Source organism: Manacus candei, unplaced genomic scaffold, assembly GCF_025592945.1.
Source record: "Manacus candei isolate 608988 ecotype Guabito, Panama unplaced genomic scaffold, ASM2559294v1 h1tg000002l, whole genome shotgun sequence".
Taxonomy (NCBI): domain Eukaryota; kingdom Metazoa; phylum Chordata; class Aves; order Passeriformes; family Pipridae; genus Manacus; species Manacus candei.
This window is the reverse complement of record NW_026138050.1, coordinates 2,318,726-2,335,836: the sequence shown is the minus strand read 5'-3', so window position 1 is coordinate 2,335,836 and position 17,111 is coordinate 2,318,726. Positions and strand designations below refer to the sequence as shown.

General features: G+C 48.3%; 1 protein-coding gene across 1 annotated transcript in view; it reads right to left on the bottom strand.

Moving 5' to 3' along the window:
* The window catches only part of LOC127466615 (voltage-dependent T-type calcium channel subunit alpha-1H-like), a 119,956-nt gene that overhangs the window by 13,975 nt on the left and 88,870 nt on the right, over window positions 1–17,111 (bottom strand). The window contains exons 26-30 of the mRNA XM_051777599.1: window positions 10,747–10,898; window positions 9,037–9,146; window positions 7,902–8,035; window positions 6,949–7,019; window positions 207–285 (exon numbers count right to left, since the gene is read on the bottom strand). Coding sequence (XP_051633559.1) covers window positions 207–285; window positions 6,949–7,019; window positions 7,902–8,035; window positions 9,037–9,146; window positions 10,747–10,898 — 546 coding nt within the window. The remainder of the gene's footprint in view (window positions 1–206; window positions 286–6,948; window positions 7,020–7,901; window positions 8,036–9,036; window positions 9,147–10,746; window positions 10,899–17,111) is intronic.

Sequence of the window (17,111 nt, the reverse complement as noted above, 5' to 3'; positions counted from 1 at the left end):
TGTGTGTTTGTGCACATTAGGCAGGTTCTGTGTTACATCCTCATGTGTCACCTGCGACCCTGAGATCAAGAGAGAACTTTCATCCTCAGAACATGAGCTGTGAAAGCTGAGGAAGGCCCAGGAATGAGAGAGAGAAGAGAGGAAACAGTGAGATACCAAATAAACATCAACCGGATGAAACAAAGGGCGTCGGGCTCATCACTCACCGAGCTTGCCAAACAATTCCACTCCCAGGGCAGCATAGATAAAAAACAGGAGCATAAAAAGTAGGCCAAGGTTCCCTACCTACACAAGGAGAAAGCAGAACAAGGGTCAGGCAAGTCGAGGTCATGAATTAAATCACTCCATCACATTTTAAACACAAGCAAAGGAGGGACGGGTGGCCAGAGGCAAATCAACCCCTGCCCTGGCTTCCAACACCCTGGTCCCCTCTCACAGTTCTGCTTTAATGGACCCAGAGAGCTCCTCTGTGGCTGGGAATGAGCAGATACTCCATGTGCAAAGCAGTGTCTGGTGCCTTTCCATCACCCTCCACTCATGTGGAATTTGGCCACCCTGAGGGGCACTTCCCTACTGAGGGGTAGTTTGTGACCTGGTGCCTTGAATTTCAAGGGTCTTCCCCTTCTGTTTGGGACTCTGAGCATGAAGACAGTGATAATAACAAGCCACCAGAGGAACTGCCTGGTTTCCAAAGGTTCCACTGGCCTGGAGGACTTTCAGCAAAGGAACATGTGCTCCAGGGAGAGGTGAAGCTCTCCGAGGTTTCCCCTTTACAAACATTTCTCAAAAAAAACTACCTGAATTTTAGCTTTCAGTGTCTCCAAGGAAAAGCCTTATTCCACACACCAACACTGAAATGCAGGCACCTGGCAGTTCTAGGTGCTGCTGAAGGTGTTAATGAGCACTGCAAGGTGACTGAAGGGGGGTGAGAGAAGTGAAATGATGCTAAAAGGTTCTTAACACCAATGGCATTACAGTTATCCACACTGGAGTCCATCACCAAACGGGATCCAAGACTTGAAAACATCTCCAAGAGCAGATTTTTTTTGTGATTTAGGCAGAGAACATGAAGGGCAGAGTAACCTGACCTGCTACAACCTGCAAGTAACTCTGCTCACATTTATCTCTCCTGCCACTTTAATTGCTTGTGTCTATCAGCTCTGACAGAGACAAAGTGATCGAGTTCTCCAACCACACGTGGCCATCACAAGCATCATTTATCCCTAAATAACAGTGAACTGGGTGGTGATCCAGGTAGTCAGGCAGAGGAATTCCTGATCTCCAAGGTCTCTTCTAGTGAACTCCCAATTTGAGAGTTTTCTTCTCTGAGGTAGCACAGCCATGGTGGTGTTGGGCATTTTGACCACACTCTTCAATTTCATCAGAAAGGTTATCAGTGTGATAACTGTTATCATAAAATTAACTCATGAAAGGTTTATTTTTTTGTGTTAAAGAAATAGGAGTTGTCAAATCACCCAGTGGAGACTGTAATTGCTGTAAACTCTAAACTGGCTACTCCACGCAGAGCTCTGCAATTCCACTAACACTATTACCATCCTCCAGGGAATAACAGAGATAGAACAGGGATGTGGATGGCTGGGCTGGATTATTTAATCTGCCTGTACTGTCTTCTGGAATAATGTTTCCTAACTTGTGTCTGCTGGACCTGATGGTTTGGGAGACATTAGAAGGCAGCCTGCAAAGGGACTGCAAATGAGAGAACACAAGAAAACAGGCACATGCACAAATACACACACACACACACACACACACACTGCCAGGGAGGCAAATGAGCAAATAATTAAAGGGAAGGAGAATAAAAGTGATAAACAAGCCTTGTAAGTCAAGGGTATATTAAAGCCCTGCAGCAGAGGGTTTTGGATTTTGCTCAAAGCAGCCTGAATATTTTACTGCTATTTTAATGCCTAATAAATCAGCCTTCAAACTTATGGCATTGATGAAATTCCAAAGAATTTAGACTAACAACAAAGTTCTTACCAGGTTATCAGTCAAAACCATCATCTGGCTTTCAACATGCAAAGGATGTTATGAGCTGACATTTGCTCATAAACAATTTGCTACTTTCTAGTGGGCATTAGCGAAAGATTCTGTATTTATGATGGTGACTAATTGCATCACTGAGCCGACGTGGCTCATAACAAGTCCTTCAAAGGCCACAAAGTCCCATAACAGAGTCCTTCAAGGCATCACAGGCAGAGCCTGAGAGAGATGTGGGACAGAGCAGCAATGGAAAAGTCCTGGGGTGGATTACAGGACCATCTTCCCTGATAAACTCCATCCAACAGCCAGAGCTGCTCCCCATCCTGCTGCCATGACCAGCCCCTGCATCCACGTGTGCAGGCAGCTGGAGAATCCAGAGGCTGGGAAGATCAGCCCACAGGCACCTGATGCTCCAGAGCAAAACAGCTCAGCTCCTGCTCAGGTGCTTCAGCAAAGCCCCTCGGGCTGTTTGTGGAGCTCCTGGGGCAGGACAAGGCAGGGCTGGATTGAATATTTTGGCAGTGCTTGCCCATGGCTCTCTGCCCATGTGCCAGGGTAAAGGGGATAAAGGAAAGGGGAGAGGAAAAGGGAAAAGGAAAGTCCTCTTCAGTCCATGGCCTCCCCCAAGGTCTGAGCACAGAGAAGGACCCAAGGCTTGTTCCCAGGGATGGGCTGAGGTGGAGGCAGCAGGTCAGGCAGTGAGGGAAGGGAAGGCAGAGGGAAGGCAGACTGAGAGTGTCTGTGACCTTGAGTGAGTCATTCTTCTCCTGCAACTCCACATCCTCATCTGTAAGTCCCTCAGGGATAGGTGATTAGTGTCTCCAAAGTGCTCAGAGATCTACTGAGACCAGCCAAGGAAAAGATGGGGCATGAATCATGTTGCTGGAAGGAATGGGAGGGGGCAGGAGCACAGCAGCCAAAGGCTGGGATGCCTGGGCTGGACTCTCCATCAGGAACAGAAATCCAGCTCTGGTCAGGAGCCTCCACTCTGGCAGCCAGTGACCCAGGCAGGCTCTGAGAGGTGGTTCTGCTCCAGCAGCACTGAACAGGTCAGCTCTGGTTATCCATCCAACTCCCCCTGACTTGGGCTGGGCACAGAAAGCTCCAGATATTCCCTTTTTCTGGCAGCCAGGGGCAGCCACTTCCTGGGGCTCCAGCACTGAGGAAGGCTGGGAACTGAAGGGAGTGAAGCAGAGATGAAGAACATCTTGGAGATGTTTCTGGTGCCCTGAAGTACCTCAGAGAAGCCACAAGAGATGGAGATGCTGGTGAACATCTTGTGATTCCTCCTGGACCTTCATTTCCTGGAATCCTGGCTGGCAGAGCTGTCTGTGTGCCTGGGACAGAGGGATGCTGTGGGCAGAGTCCTCCATCCCACCCAGAGGAGTAGGGAGCGCCTCTATGAGGAGCTGCCACCCTTCCCTGCCATTAAAAGGCCAGGAACAGCTTTCCTTTTCCCAAGGAAAGGGACTTTCCACACCCCCAGCTGGCCTCTGCTCTCCCTGCTCTGGGAGAGGCACTGATGGAGTAAATGTCTCCTCTGGTCCCAGTCTTGCAATGCCTGGGTAAAGTCAGTTCCTCCTGTGCCTCTTCCAGCTCTGACATCCATTATTCCTCCATCACAACCTGGCATTCCAGTTGTTGATGCAGGCAGTGCACACAGCTCCCTGGAATGCCTGTCAAGAGCAATTTCTCATAAAACTAAGCCCCTGCCAAACCTTTCCAAGGACACGAGTCCTCCTCATCTTCCTTCCATCCCCCTCCAGCCAAAGCAATAATCCTGGCAGTGGGAAAGCTCAGGCTAATTTATGCACTAAACCCCAGAGAAAATGGACATATTTGCTAGAAAAACAGAGGCCATCTGTGAGAATTCCAGGATTAGTAGGAAGGGCCAGACAGACAACGTTGGAGGCTGAAATGGTGTCACTGGTGAAACCACAGGCCACCAGCTGACCTGACCAAGCTGTGTGTCCACTCAGGCCCACAGTGCCAGGAGCCAGCAGGATGGTGCTTTCTGTGCCTCAGGATTTCTGCTTCGCTGCTCTAATCCCTCAGGCATCTCTGCAGCACAGCCCCCACACACCCATCTTCCAAAATCCACCTCAGCCTGGTCAGACATTCCCGTTCTTGCTCTCTGAGTTCACATCACTGGGGGTTTTCAGTGTCTGGCAAGAGCAGATCATTCCTTTTGTCCCCCAACTGCTTCGAGACAACGCCAGAAAAACCTCCTCAGGAGCTGACACTGAGATCAGCACAGGAATTACAGCACCAAAAGGAGATGAAGTCCTGGACAGGAGCAAACTACAGATCCTGCCCTTCAGGGCACTGATAGAACAACGAGTTATTCCCTCTTTCCTTGGCAGAGAGTGCACCCAGGGGGAGATCCAAGCTCTGAAGACAAGGAGGAGGTGTATTGTACAGCCTGCACTTAATTAATGTGCCACCCATGGATCAAGGGAGAAAAGAGAAGGAAAAAGAGCCCAGATCTTTTGATAGGCAAGTTCCACCTCTTGCTGTTGTTGGCCCTGCAGAGGAAGGTGGGAATTGGACTGGATTCCCTTTGTCCTCTCCATCAGAAGAGCTCTGGCAGCTCAACAGTGACTGCAGGGTTTCTTGGTGGCGGTTGATGCTGGAAGTGCTGTGTGGGGGATTCACTGACACCAGGAGCAGTTCAACCCAGCCAAACACCAGATTCCAAATCTGACAGCAGGTCAGGCTACAGAGAGGGTGAGCTGGACTTTGGAAAGCAGGGAATGGGAAAAGGACTAAAGGGCCACCATCAAACAGGAGTCTCACAGAACAGACTTTTCTTACAAAACCACCAGATGTACAAGCAAGGAAACACTCAGCTGATGGATGAGTGGTGTAATTCATTATTGAGTCTTAATGGGGCCAGAGCTCATAAAGAAGAGGAAAACACTTGAAACAGGTCTTGAAAACCTGCTTCATATTTAAAGGAGTTCAGTGCTCTTCTGTTTGCCAGACTGCAAGAGATTATTTTATCTATCATTGCTCCACAAAGAAGCACTAGAAGAAAAAAGCAAAATGACATCCAGTGACCAAATAAACTTGGCTAATTCACACTAAAAACACCAGATATTTTTAGCAGAAAGAGTAAACAAGAATGTATTTCATTAATAGGGCATAGCTGATTCCCTAACACTTTGCATCCTTAAAGAAAAGAACCAGGTGGCTTTTTTTTTTGCTGGGACTAAGAAGACATGGAGAAGGTGGGCAGAGGAGGTGCCATTTTCAGATCCCTTCCTGACCATTCTTTCTGTCTCTCTGGCCTCTCCTCATTTTTTTTCCTCTACTCCATCTCATTTTTTTCAGAGATGAGGGGGAGGAGAAGGTCTCTGATCTGGTGGACGTGAGGTTACCAGACAAGGAAGGTGCAGCAGGGGAGGAAAACTTTGAAAAGAGCAGCTCAAGGCTTAGTCTGAAGTTCCAGAAGAGACTGAGCCTGTGACAGCCTCAATCTGGGATCAAAATGCTGCATTCCCCCAAATCTGGGGACAGTTGGTTCTCCAAGTGCTACCCAAACTGTATCTACTGCTGAATAAAAACCAAAGCTGATGAAAATCACCCAATGCCTTGTCATCGTCAGCCCATAAATGGACACCACACAAAGAATTTCCCCCCAAACCTTAATGAATAAACATGAAATTAGCTTTTTTTGTCACTTAGAAGCCACATTCAACGAGGATTTTCCAGCTGTGGTTTCAGGCTGCTAAATTAATTAGGGTAGGAACTCTTGCCCTGCCTTAGAAATGAAAGCTGCAGCTTTGTGAAGAGTGATTGTTGTTGGAGAGGTCACCCCAAACTTCCCTTCTCATTTTCTCAACTTCACTGCAGGCCAAACTGGCATTTTTATCTGCATGAGATCTGCTTGGAATATCCCTGGGGTTTTCCCTTTAATAGAGACCTTGGTTGGAATGTAAACTGCAAGAACACCCCAAAGAAACCAAAAGCCTGGCCTGCAGCCACCCTATTGTTTGAGGGGCAGAGAAACCAAGGAGGGAGAGAAAATACAATCTGCAATCACAATGCTTTTTGAAAGAAAGAAATCAAATAATCTCTTGAAATGCCAAGCCAGGGGCCAGGTTGGGAAATCCCTGCTTTAGTCTCAGCCAAAATCCTTCACTGCAAAGGAAATCTGAATACCAAAGGGCAAAAGTCTCAGATTAGAAACATCTTCATGGCAGTGATGAAAAGTAAAGCAAATGGGTCTTTCCAAGAAAAAAGCTCAGACCATCAACCAGAACACAGCCTAAAGAGGACAAGATTTAAAAAAAACAAAGGAACCCTAAACTTCTCAGAATTCTTCTGATGGAGGACTGCAAGTCAGAAAAAAACTTCTTTCATTCTTTTCTCAGATAAATAGGTCCATAAAAATGTGCTCTCCAGGAACTGAACAGCTGAATGATCCTATCAAATGTTCAGACTGGCAGCATGGTTGTTCCTCTTGCAGCTCAGGAGAATGTGGTGATTTGAGACCCCACTCCAAGCTTTTAACACCCAGAAACATCTCTCAAATTTGCTTTTTAGAGGTTGCAGCTCCTCTGGTAACAGTGTCCATAAACATGGTTGTTCCTGCCTCACAAAACTGCTGAGCTGGAAGCTCCCACTGCTTTCACCAGCATCTCTGTCTGTCCTTGTGTTTCCTGAACTTCACAGTGAAATCTGTGGTTTATAAGAGCTTTGACTTCCAAAGAGCTCTGACTTAAAAGAGCTCTGACTCTGTTAACTCTTTTTCCATCACTCTGGTTCTCCCACCTAACACACACCATGTGAGCAGGACGTGCCATGAAAAACTCTGCTACCAAGGCTCAGACAAAGCTGATCATCTCCCCAGGTGGCTTCTAGTGGCCACCAAATGGTGGCACAGAGCTGTCCCCAGGCCCACAAGGGGAACACACCGGGCATGGATGAAGTCTGGGGGCTTACCTGGGGAAGAGCTTGTACCACCGTGTCCAGCAGAGCTCTCATCCCTGTGGCCATTTTCAGCAGCTTCAGCACTGAAATGAGAAGCAAATCCTGGTCAGCAGGGCTGGGGAATATTGCAAGCAAAATCCATTCAGGAAATCCAGGTTCAGATCCTTTAGGGAGGGTTTCCATCTCTCTTACATCTGTTCATACACGTGGGAAGTTCGCTGCATCCTGGTAGGGCCCACAGAGCAGCTGAACATCCTGAGCACTTCCCACTCCAATTATGTTAGTATCAGTAAAAACAGAGTTGGGGGTGTTCACCTGGAGAAGAGAAGGCTCCAGGGAGACCTTAGAGTCCCTTCCAGTGCCTAAAGGGACTCCAAGAGAGCTGGAGGGGGACTTTGGACAAGGGCATGGAGTGACAGGCCAAGGGGGAATGACTTCCCACTGACACAGGGCAGGGTTAGATGGGATACTGGGAAGAAATCCTTCCCTGTGAGGGTGGGGAGGCCCTGGCACAGGTTATTCAGAGAAGTTGTGGCTGTCCCATCCCTGGAAGTGTTCCAGGCCAGATTGGATGAGGCTTGGAGCAACCTGGGCTAGTGGAAGGTGTCCCTGCCCATGGCAGGGGGTGGGATTGGATGAGCTTTAAGGTCCCTTCCAACCCAAACCATTCTGGGATTCCATGAAAACAAACCCAAAGCCACAAGTAGTCCAGTGTGCCCAGGCAGGAAAATGGGAGAGTGATGGGGAGAGACTTCCCCAGTGCAGGGCATCATCTCCAGCTCTCAGTGCCACCATGTCCCTCTCTTGTCTGGGTCAGTGATCCCAGATTTCAGAGCCTTATCTAAGATGCCACTGGAAAAACTGTTCTCTGGTTGACACGGAACCAGCAGGACTGGAAGGACAAATGGCCAAACCATTCCCTGAGGTGCCTGGAGGGATGGCTGAGGGCCTGGAGCAGGACACACCTCTGGCTATCCTGAGCACCCGCATGATGCGGATGATGGTGGGGTTGATGGGCAGAGCAGCGTTCATCTCGATCTCCTCCAGGGTGATTCCCACAATGGACAGCAGAACTATGGCCAAATCCAGCTGATTCCACCTGCAGAGACAGGAAGGGCAAAAAAATTAAAATCACACATGAATTGTATGTCAAAACCAGGCTCAAGCAGCTCCCAAATGCTTCTCCTCTCTCCCATCTGGGCACAGGATCCTCTGTGTGGTACAAAAGCAGCTCCCTGCAGCTGGCACAGACACCCACAAGCTCTGGGAAGTGATGGAAGCTGACTGGGAAGTGTCCCTGCCTGCCCCCAGGCTAGAGGGACCCATGATGTGATGCAATACAGCTGCTCCCACGTTGTCACCTGTCCCTTGAATTATCCCACTTGAGTATCTTCCTTGATTTATGGCCTAACACTTGTACAGGGCCTTTCACACCAGCACTGGCAGGGCAGCAAGAGGTGAAGAAACTGCATGTCCTGTACAATTTCATCACTAACATTGCTCAGAGCAGCTTCCAGCCTCTCAAGTCAGGATAAATGAAGCAGACAAGCTGACCTTGTGGAAAAGTGTCCAGTCTTACCCTCCTCCCCAGCAGGTCCCCAAACCATGACATCCTCTCACACACATTCACTTCTGGCTCAGTGGAATGCAGAATGAAACCTGTAGGTCTCTGCAGCTGGGCTCTGAGGGCAGAGGGGCTGAACACAATGAGCTCTGTCTGTGCCAAAAGGCTTTACAAAGCCAGCAGTCATCAAAGGACTTGTTTCGGGGGGACTCTGTGTCCTTAGATTGCCAAAGCTACTCTTTGGAGGGCTGGATTGATGCCAACAGGTTGTTTCTGACCTCTAAACTGACCTGGTGGAAATGGAGGCACCTGGGGGAAAGGATGCATCTAGAATTGTGTGAGATTTCTGGAATTCCTCCTGCAGTTCTTAGAATTTTTAGTCCCTACACCATGAAGTTTGCACCCATAGTGAGACAGCCCTTGGCTCTTCCCTGCACTCAGCAGGCACTCAGTGTACATTTACCCAGCATCTGGCTCTGAAAGTGGGTCAGTTCAGCTCTGAATCCCAAATGCACAGGAGTTTAAAATACTCTCACCTGTCCTTAAAGAACCTTCGGAAACCAAACGCCACCAACTTCAGAAGGGCCTCGAACACAAAAACGATGGTGAACACGTAGTTGCAGTACTTGAGGGCTTCATCCAGGGACTGAAAAGAGAGACCCCAGTTAGACCAGCCCAGTTATCCTTTCCTAAACCCCCCCCCCAGAGGAACTGGCAGGGACAAGGGTGACATAGGAACAGAGATAAAAGAAATAAAGACATAAGAGCTCGCAGAGCTCGCTAAATCACACAGCAAAACTCAAATAAAGGATTAAACACTGATTCAGACAAAAACCTCAAAAGCACTAAGATGAGTTGGCCTAAAACTGTCAAGTTCAACTTCAGTGTACAACTTGTTCAGTTTGGGGCAGACACAAAAATTTCACTCCTTCCCCACCTACTGAAGTTTATTTCTGAACTGCCCAGCCTTGGGCAGAATAAAGGACTTGATGGATCATCTCTTGATTCCAGCATGGCAACCCCTGGGACAAAGGCTTTGCTTCAAAAGCTCAGAAAAATAAATAACATTGGAGGTGGATTAAATCTTGCCTTCTTGAAAAATGTTACATCTCTAGAGCTGGGCAAAGCGTGTCCATATTTGGTGCAACGTTCACGCTCTCCGTGGAGCTGCTTCGGAAGTCAGGAATCCACAGTGTTTATACTCCAGGATGATGAGTGTTTATAACGGATTTCATTGGAGCTACAGGCCAACAATAGCAAAAGAATCTTGCTGGGACCTTAAAATAGACAGTTGCAGAGTAAAACAGCTCTTTGGGTGGGGAGGGATTGGGGGAGAGGAGGGAGGGAGGGGAATTTAGCTCAATATAATGTAGGGCTTTGTAATTTCAATAAGAAAATGATAATTATGAACATCCAAACAGACAGAATTGGGAACAAATGCAATATCTATGATGGTTTGCATTTGGATTTACAACACTGCGTTATGTGAACATAAACCAAGCGTAAATAACACCTAATCTGGATAAATAACATTTTCATGTGAAACAGAGGCTGTTCTGCAAAGGAATTATGGGGCAGAGCAGCACACAGGCAGCTGGGGTAAAATACACACCTTCCCCTCTGGCTCAGCATCCAGAGGGAATTTGCAGGTTACCTGGCAGACCATGGAATACTGGGAAAGTAAACACTGAGCCCCACAATATGATGGGAGATTAATATATGGACAGGTTGTATGATCTATGCCAAAGGTTTGCTTGGGAAATGATGACTTCAGAATCCATAAAGAAGGGTTGTACTTACGAGTTGGTTTATTCTAAATTCATTGAGGAAAAGAAACGTTGCTCTGCACCCAATAACTTCAAGTTTATATTTCTTAGTGGAATGTCCTAAAACTTTGGACTGTTTTACAGTCTGAGGGTCAGTCACGTCCGGGATCAGGGGAGGAAATATTTGGATTGGTCTTTTCCTAGTAAAAGTTTAGTTCCCTCTCCACCAGCCTCATCCTCTGTTGTTGGTTTTTTTTTTTTAATCAAAAGCAGGGAAATGAAGGTTTTGGCCAAGGTAAGTGACTCCCAAATGCTAGAGCTGGCCTGGAGTTGGATGGATCGCCATGCTGAGGCTTTCAGAGAACAGGGAATGGTCCCGGGGAAGGAGGGCCACTGGTCAATGGTATCCCAAGGGAAGAGCATCCTGTGCTCCCCACCCTGCTGGGTTTCCCAGGTGCCAGGCTGCTGGGCAGCTCTCACCTTTGGCTGGTTGTAGTGCTCCATGGACATGGTGATGACGTTGACCCCGATGATGAAGGTGATGAACAGGTCGAGGTAGTGGCTGGTGCAGAGGCTGTGGATGTACTTCCGTGCCGGGGAATAGTCGGCGTAGTAAGGCCTGCGCTGGGCTTCTGCAGGGAGAGGGAGAGGCACGGCATGAGCCAGGCCCTGGTGACCTCAGCTGCTGCCTGAGGGCCACCTCATGCATACCTGCATCCAGGGAAAAACCTGTGAAGAACTGAGTCAAGAAATCCGCGTGGAATGGCCGAGCGATTCTGCCCTCGAGGGCCTCGGCGGGTTATCGGGACGAGCCAAACCTCTCGTGCCGGCTCGAGGCACCTCCACGGCTTTGCCAACCTTCTCCTTCCCAAGCACTCCCTGTCCTCGCTGCTCTGCCTCAGGCTCGAGGAAAACCTCCTCCAGGAACAGGGCACGAAGCAGGCAGGGTGAGGAGTGGGATGGAAACGAGACCCAACGCCAAGAGAGAAGCTCCCAAAGCTTCCGACCCGGCTAAGCCTCAGCTCTGGGTCAGAGCCAGGCTTAGGGCTGGTCTCGTCGGGCTGGGCTTGGCATCTCCCCCAGTCCCACTGATGTCAGGCATGTCCCACGGGGGAGAAGAACATGAGCTGAGCTCAGCTGCTGGGACAGGAGGTTTTTTGGGGGGGGTTTGAAGGGAACAGAGCGAGGCCTGTGCAGGGCACATGCTGAAGGTTAGTAGCACACAGGAGACACCAGCAGCCATGGAGAGGGTGCTCAGCACTGGGCTCTGCAAGGACAATCAGCACAAGCTCCTCTGGAAATATAAATGTAAGTTCATAGTCATAAAATACATCATGAACCAATATATATACACACATACATATATATAAAACCACGGCCTGGCTGCGTCTAAAAACCTTTTTAGATTCAGGTTAAATATTCATTCAGGCTGTGACCACGTGAATTTTCTATCTCTGCCTCTGGTCATGACTCCTCCTTTTTTTCTCTTAGAAATAGGGAAATTTCTGCACGTGATCCAAGTTCCTGGGGCTGTTCCAAGGAGAGTGTCTGGACCCTGGGACTGGGCTTACTTACCCTGGGATTTACTGCGTGTGTCTCTCTTAAATGAGACTGTGACCACAGAGATGGCTGTGGGCACGCAGATGGAGTCAAATTCTTTTCAAATTTAAGAAATGTAAATATTCAGAGTTTACATAAGGCCAGGGCAGCATAACTGCAGATTTTGCAAGTGGAAAAAGACACGTTAGGTCATACCAAGCAGGAGCAGGATTGCTGTTAACAGAGAGGGGGTTTTGCAAATATGTCAGCAAATTAAGCTTTAAATGCATGAGCAGCTCAAAAAAAGAAATTGCTTTACCTTAAAAATAAGGAGGGAAATGAGTTCAGGAGTACTCAGTGCTCCCTAAAATACATCTTCCACTCCTCTCATCCTGCTAATATCTTTCAGATGACTCTTTAAAATGTGCATGTGGGGGTTTGGTGGTGCAGCTGATGCCAGATTAGAGTCCAAACCCCTAAAATTAATTGGATAAAAGGAAACAGAATCTGTTGCTCTCTTTCAACTACAGCTTTTTTTTTTTTTCCTGGTAGTTAAAAGTACAGTGGAGGCATTCAAAAAACATTTCCTTCTGACCAGGGTCAGCAAGACTTCTTTTTATTTTTAAGGGGTGTGGAAAAACAAGATGAAAGCAAACAGAGTCAGTTTTGAATACATTTCTCTGTTGCTTTCATGTGCCTTAATCCTACGAGTCATCTTGGGCTGGTAGGGCTGTCTTTGCTACTGAGCTCAGCATGTCTAAAAAATAATAATAAAAACATTGCAGGCTGATATTTATTTAAGCCTGTACAATGTGCTTTCATGTGTATTCAGGATTACAACATACTTTTTTTTCTTTTTTCTTTTTTAAGGAAATGTCTTCTTGGGAATGCAAATAATCAGCTCATTGGGAGGTCTGAGAATACCCCTAATAGTTAAAGGTAATATTAGGGGACTATTTATTGATGAGTAATGGTTGATTAATGGATCTCAGAAGAACATTAGCAGGGATGGGTTGGCAGCACATAAGGAAAACAGGTTGCAGGTGACTGTAACTCCCTTCTAACCTGCCCAAATGCAGCCACTGATTCACTGTGCAGCAAAATATCAGGTGTTTATTATAATTTATAAACTACTTATATAAGGATAATCACAAGAAGACATTTTCCACTGTAAAGCTGCTGAACAGAAAACCTTCTAAGCTGCCTGTCAGCAACACAACTCATTCTTTATGTGGGCTGGAGATAAAACAACTAAGGAGGAACCACCCAGCCATAAAGGTGGGTGTGTTTTACAGCCCAGAGGTGTCTCAGAGGCCTCTCTCTCAGCACAGGCTATGCCTGGTCAACTCTCTGCTCAGAAAACTTTAACTGGACACGGGATGAGGAGCTCTGGGAAATGCCTTTAGGACACACACGACCTGAAGCCAAGGTTAACACACGGAAAAGAAACTTCTCCAGGGGAGACACGCACAGGGACAGTGTGGGATCAAGGTGACAATAAAAACACGTGCACAGTGCCATGCTCAGGGCAGGAACCCATGCAATGTCCATTAGAGGAGATGCTGCTCATGCCAGGCTGGGGGAAGAGCCGGGATGTGCCGGAGGGACACGGCAGCGGCAGCTCCCGGCAGTGCCGGTGTTGGATCAGTGGATTCCAGGATGGCAGAGGGGTTGCAGCAGGGTGGAAGCAGGGACAGAGCAGCCACAGCAGCTTCACTGCAGCTCTGACCCCTCCAGGCAGGAGGGAGGCTGCATTGCAGAGCTCCAAGGCCCCAGCTCTGGTCATTCCCAATCCCTTTAGGACAAGTTTTAGCTCAGCCAACAGCAAAGCAAGTGGCTCTGGCCTTCTCTCAGTTCACACACATTTTAACTCTAAGTGAGAACATACCACCTTAAACTCCCCAGTTTGGGTGTGAAGTGTTCACTGCTCCAACAGCCTGTTCTGGCAGAGACCTGGGCTCTGCAGGAGAACTGGGTGAGGAGGACTGTGGACCATGGGGATGTGGGCACAGCAAACAGGGGGGACCTAATCCATCATTAATTGTAGGAGGCAAAACCCAACCTGCGCCTTGGCTTCTCCAGAGAAATGGTTTTTGGGATGAGACTCCCACCAGCCAACTAGCAGACTCCTATCACCACAGAATCATGGAATGGTTTGGCTTGGAAGGGAACTTAAAGCCCATCCAGTCCCACCCCCTGCCATGGGCAGGGACACCTTCCACTAGCCCAGGTTGCTCCAAGCCCCGTCCAACCTGGCCTTGGACACTTGCAGGGATGGGGCAGCTACAGCTTCTCTGGGCAACCTGTGCCAGGGCCTCCCCACCCTCACAGGGAAGGATTTCTTCCCAATGTCTCATCTAAACCTCTCAGTTTGGAGCCATCACCCCTTGTCCTGTCACCCCGTGCTCTGTAAATAGTCCCTCTCCACCAAACACAGACAAGTTTCCCTTCAGCTGATGGTCTGAACCGGTGAAAATGCAGGAGGGAAAGGAGAAACCATTAAACCCCCAAAAAGAAAAGCAAACCACAGCCCTTTCTCGCCCCTAATTCTAGATGTTGGCTAATGCTTGAACCTCACCTCCCTGCAGAGTATTTAAACTTCTTTGCTTGTGATTGTGCTGACATGAAAATTAATGAAGCACCGTCTCCCGGCTTAAAAGCATTTTGGTTGGCATTATAATTGCCAGCTACAGCTCCTCCATTACAATCCTCTGCATGAAACATTAGAAAGCCCTAATGGGTTTATCCAGGCTTGGCACAGAGCAGCTCCTTACCTGCAGCTGCCTGGAAAAATAAAGGAGATGGTTTGATAATTCCCTCGCTGGAAACACTAAACACTCGGATATACAGTGCCCAAAATTTTAGTTACAGCTCGAATGTTTCTGCTGGATACACACAGAGGGTTGTGGCACTGAGAGGATGCATTAACTTAAATACTCTCTGTGCTGCCTAAGATTGTTCCCCTCCAGAGAAGGGTTTACAGTCAGTGCTTTGAGAGGCATCTCTGCTGGGTCTTAAAACTAGCCTTTCCCTTCCACAATTCCCAGACACAGCTCTGCTGGGAAATGCCTCAGAGGAACACATCTGAGGCCAAAAGAAATCGGGAAAAAGCTTTTCTTTTTCAGAGTTCTCAGGTTTTGGGGCCTTCCCAGGGACCAGTGACACCGTGACATCACTGCAAGGCACTCCCTGGTCCCCAGCTGGAGCCTTCCCTGGGCTGTGATTCTGTGATTTCCAGCTTTTCCAGCATAACTTACCCTGCTTTCATCACCCAGTGTCACCCAGACCCCCTTCCAGCCTTTGAAGCCCAGAGCTGACCTGACACATCTGCTGCCTTCCCAGCAGACACAGGACACTTGGATTTGGCCCCATATCCTGAAGGCAGAGGAGATCAAGCTGATCCACGTGTTTTTAATCAAAAACTTCAATCTAGGGAGGCTGGTTTGGGTCTGTGTCTTCTGAGAACCTCATTAAAAGGTTGGGAGCAGCAGGATTGTTGAATTCCGCTACCCTTATCCCTTATCAGGAAAATATTCTGGTTTATCTTGAATTTTTCTCTTCACATAAAAAAGTTCACTGTGCAGTTCTGCCTTTAAAACCACATCAAATGCATTTCTACAGAAAACTCAACCCCCTGCCCTCTGTTTTCCTGTGAGCAGAGTTAACCTGCTGCCACCCTGTCCCCAATCCCTCCAGGAAAGTGGCCCTCAGATGGGAAAGAAACGTTCTGGAATGCTCTGAGGTGGTGCCTGACAGCAGAGGTGTGGGCTGAGAGGGACCTTCCTGCTGAAAAGCAACCCCAAACCAGACATGGTGACTCCCCATCCCACCTGCACGGGGTGTGTCCTGCTGCAGGGCTGTGTCCTCCACGGAGCAATCCCTCTGCACAGCCTGGCAGCTGTACCCAGGGACCATCCAGGCGCTGCTAAGCTGAGGTTTAGGCCTGAGCTCGAGCCTGCCATGGCTCCGTGGTGCTTTTCTGTGTGTGCAGGTTTGGACAGATGCCACAGAACCCTCAATGCACAGCAGCACAGGGGACACCACAGACAGCAGACAGGACACAGAGACAGGGTGCCAGGCAGACAGCGAGCCCAGATGGACAAGTGTTGCTCAGATAGTTCATTTGTGGGCTATGCTGGATTTTACTCCTGTTAACAGCCCTAATTGTTCCTTCTCTTGTGGTCTCTCGAAGGCTAGAAATGGTGACTGAATTAAAAGCAGGGCTCTCTCTCAGGCTTCCCACGTGGGCTCCTGGCTCCTCCACTGCTTTGCTGTGCCCATCCTGCCCCGTGGCCTCACCTGCAGCTTCATAAGGTGACACACAGAGAGCTGGGACACATGGAAGCAGTGGAAGCTGCCACCCCACCCCTGCACACACACACACACACATCCCAAAGAGACTCTGCCACGCACGGCACCAAGCACAGCTCACATCTTTCTGAGTCTGCCACGGGTTTTCAGCAAATCCATCACCTTCTGATTTACCCAGGAGGTGAAAACTCCTCCCATTGAAATGACAAAAGAAAAAAAAAAAGAAATCCATTCAAATGCCAATAGCAATCTTCCAAAATGCATAGCAGAGATTTGATTTCACCTTGTTAACTGCTCGAACTCGGGTGCCAAGCTGTCCTTGCTGAACAGAGGCAGGTAGAGCCAGACAATCTAAGGGAACCTTCTGGAAGCCCAGCACATGGCCAAATGTTTTGCCTCTCAGTTGCTATATTGCCTTGATCACCTTCCAGAAATCTGTCCTCCTCCCTGTGTGCTCTCAGTGAAATGTTACAACTCCCCTGTGCAGTGCCTGGGTCTGCACTCCAAAATATCTCCTCCACCCTATCCTTGGAGACAGTTGGATAAAGAGGGGCAATGTCACAGTATCCATCACTTTGACAGGGCTCTTTTTGGTGTCTAAACAGCAAGTCACAGCCAGGCTTTTAATAAGATTTACTTCCTAGTCAGGAACAGCAACTGGCTGTGGTTAAGCTGTGCCTCCTTACCTGTGCCATAGTCTGTTTTCTCTAAGGATGCTTAATGTTCTCTGGAAATAGTTTGGTTTTTTTTTAAAATTTCATATAAACTTCGAGTTTATCTGAATGCCTTCCCTCAGCACATTGGGGTAGAAATTCTGCACCGAGCAACTCTGGCAGCCTGAAGCTGATTTCCCTTACTGTGCTGGGAATGCTGCCTTCAGCATTCCCACCCTCGAGCTCAAAAACCAAAAGGGGAAATGAAGTTGCATTTGAACTCTTCTAAATCTCTGCAGAGATTCAGTGTCTGTTTGCAGCTGGCTAGTTTGAGCTGGGCTT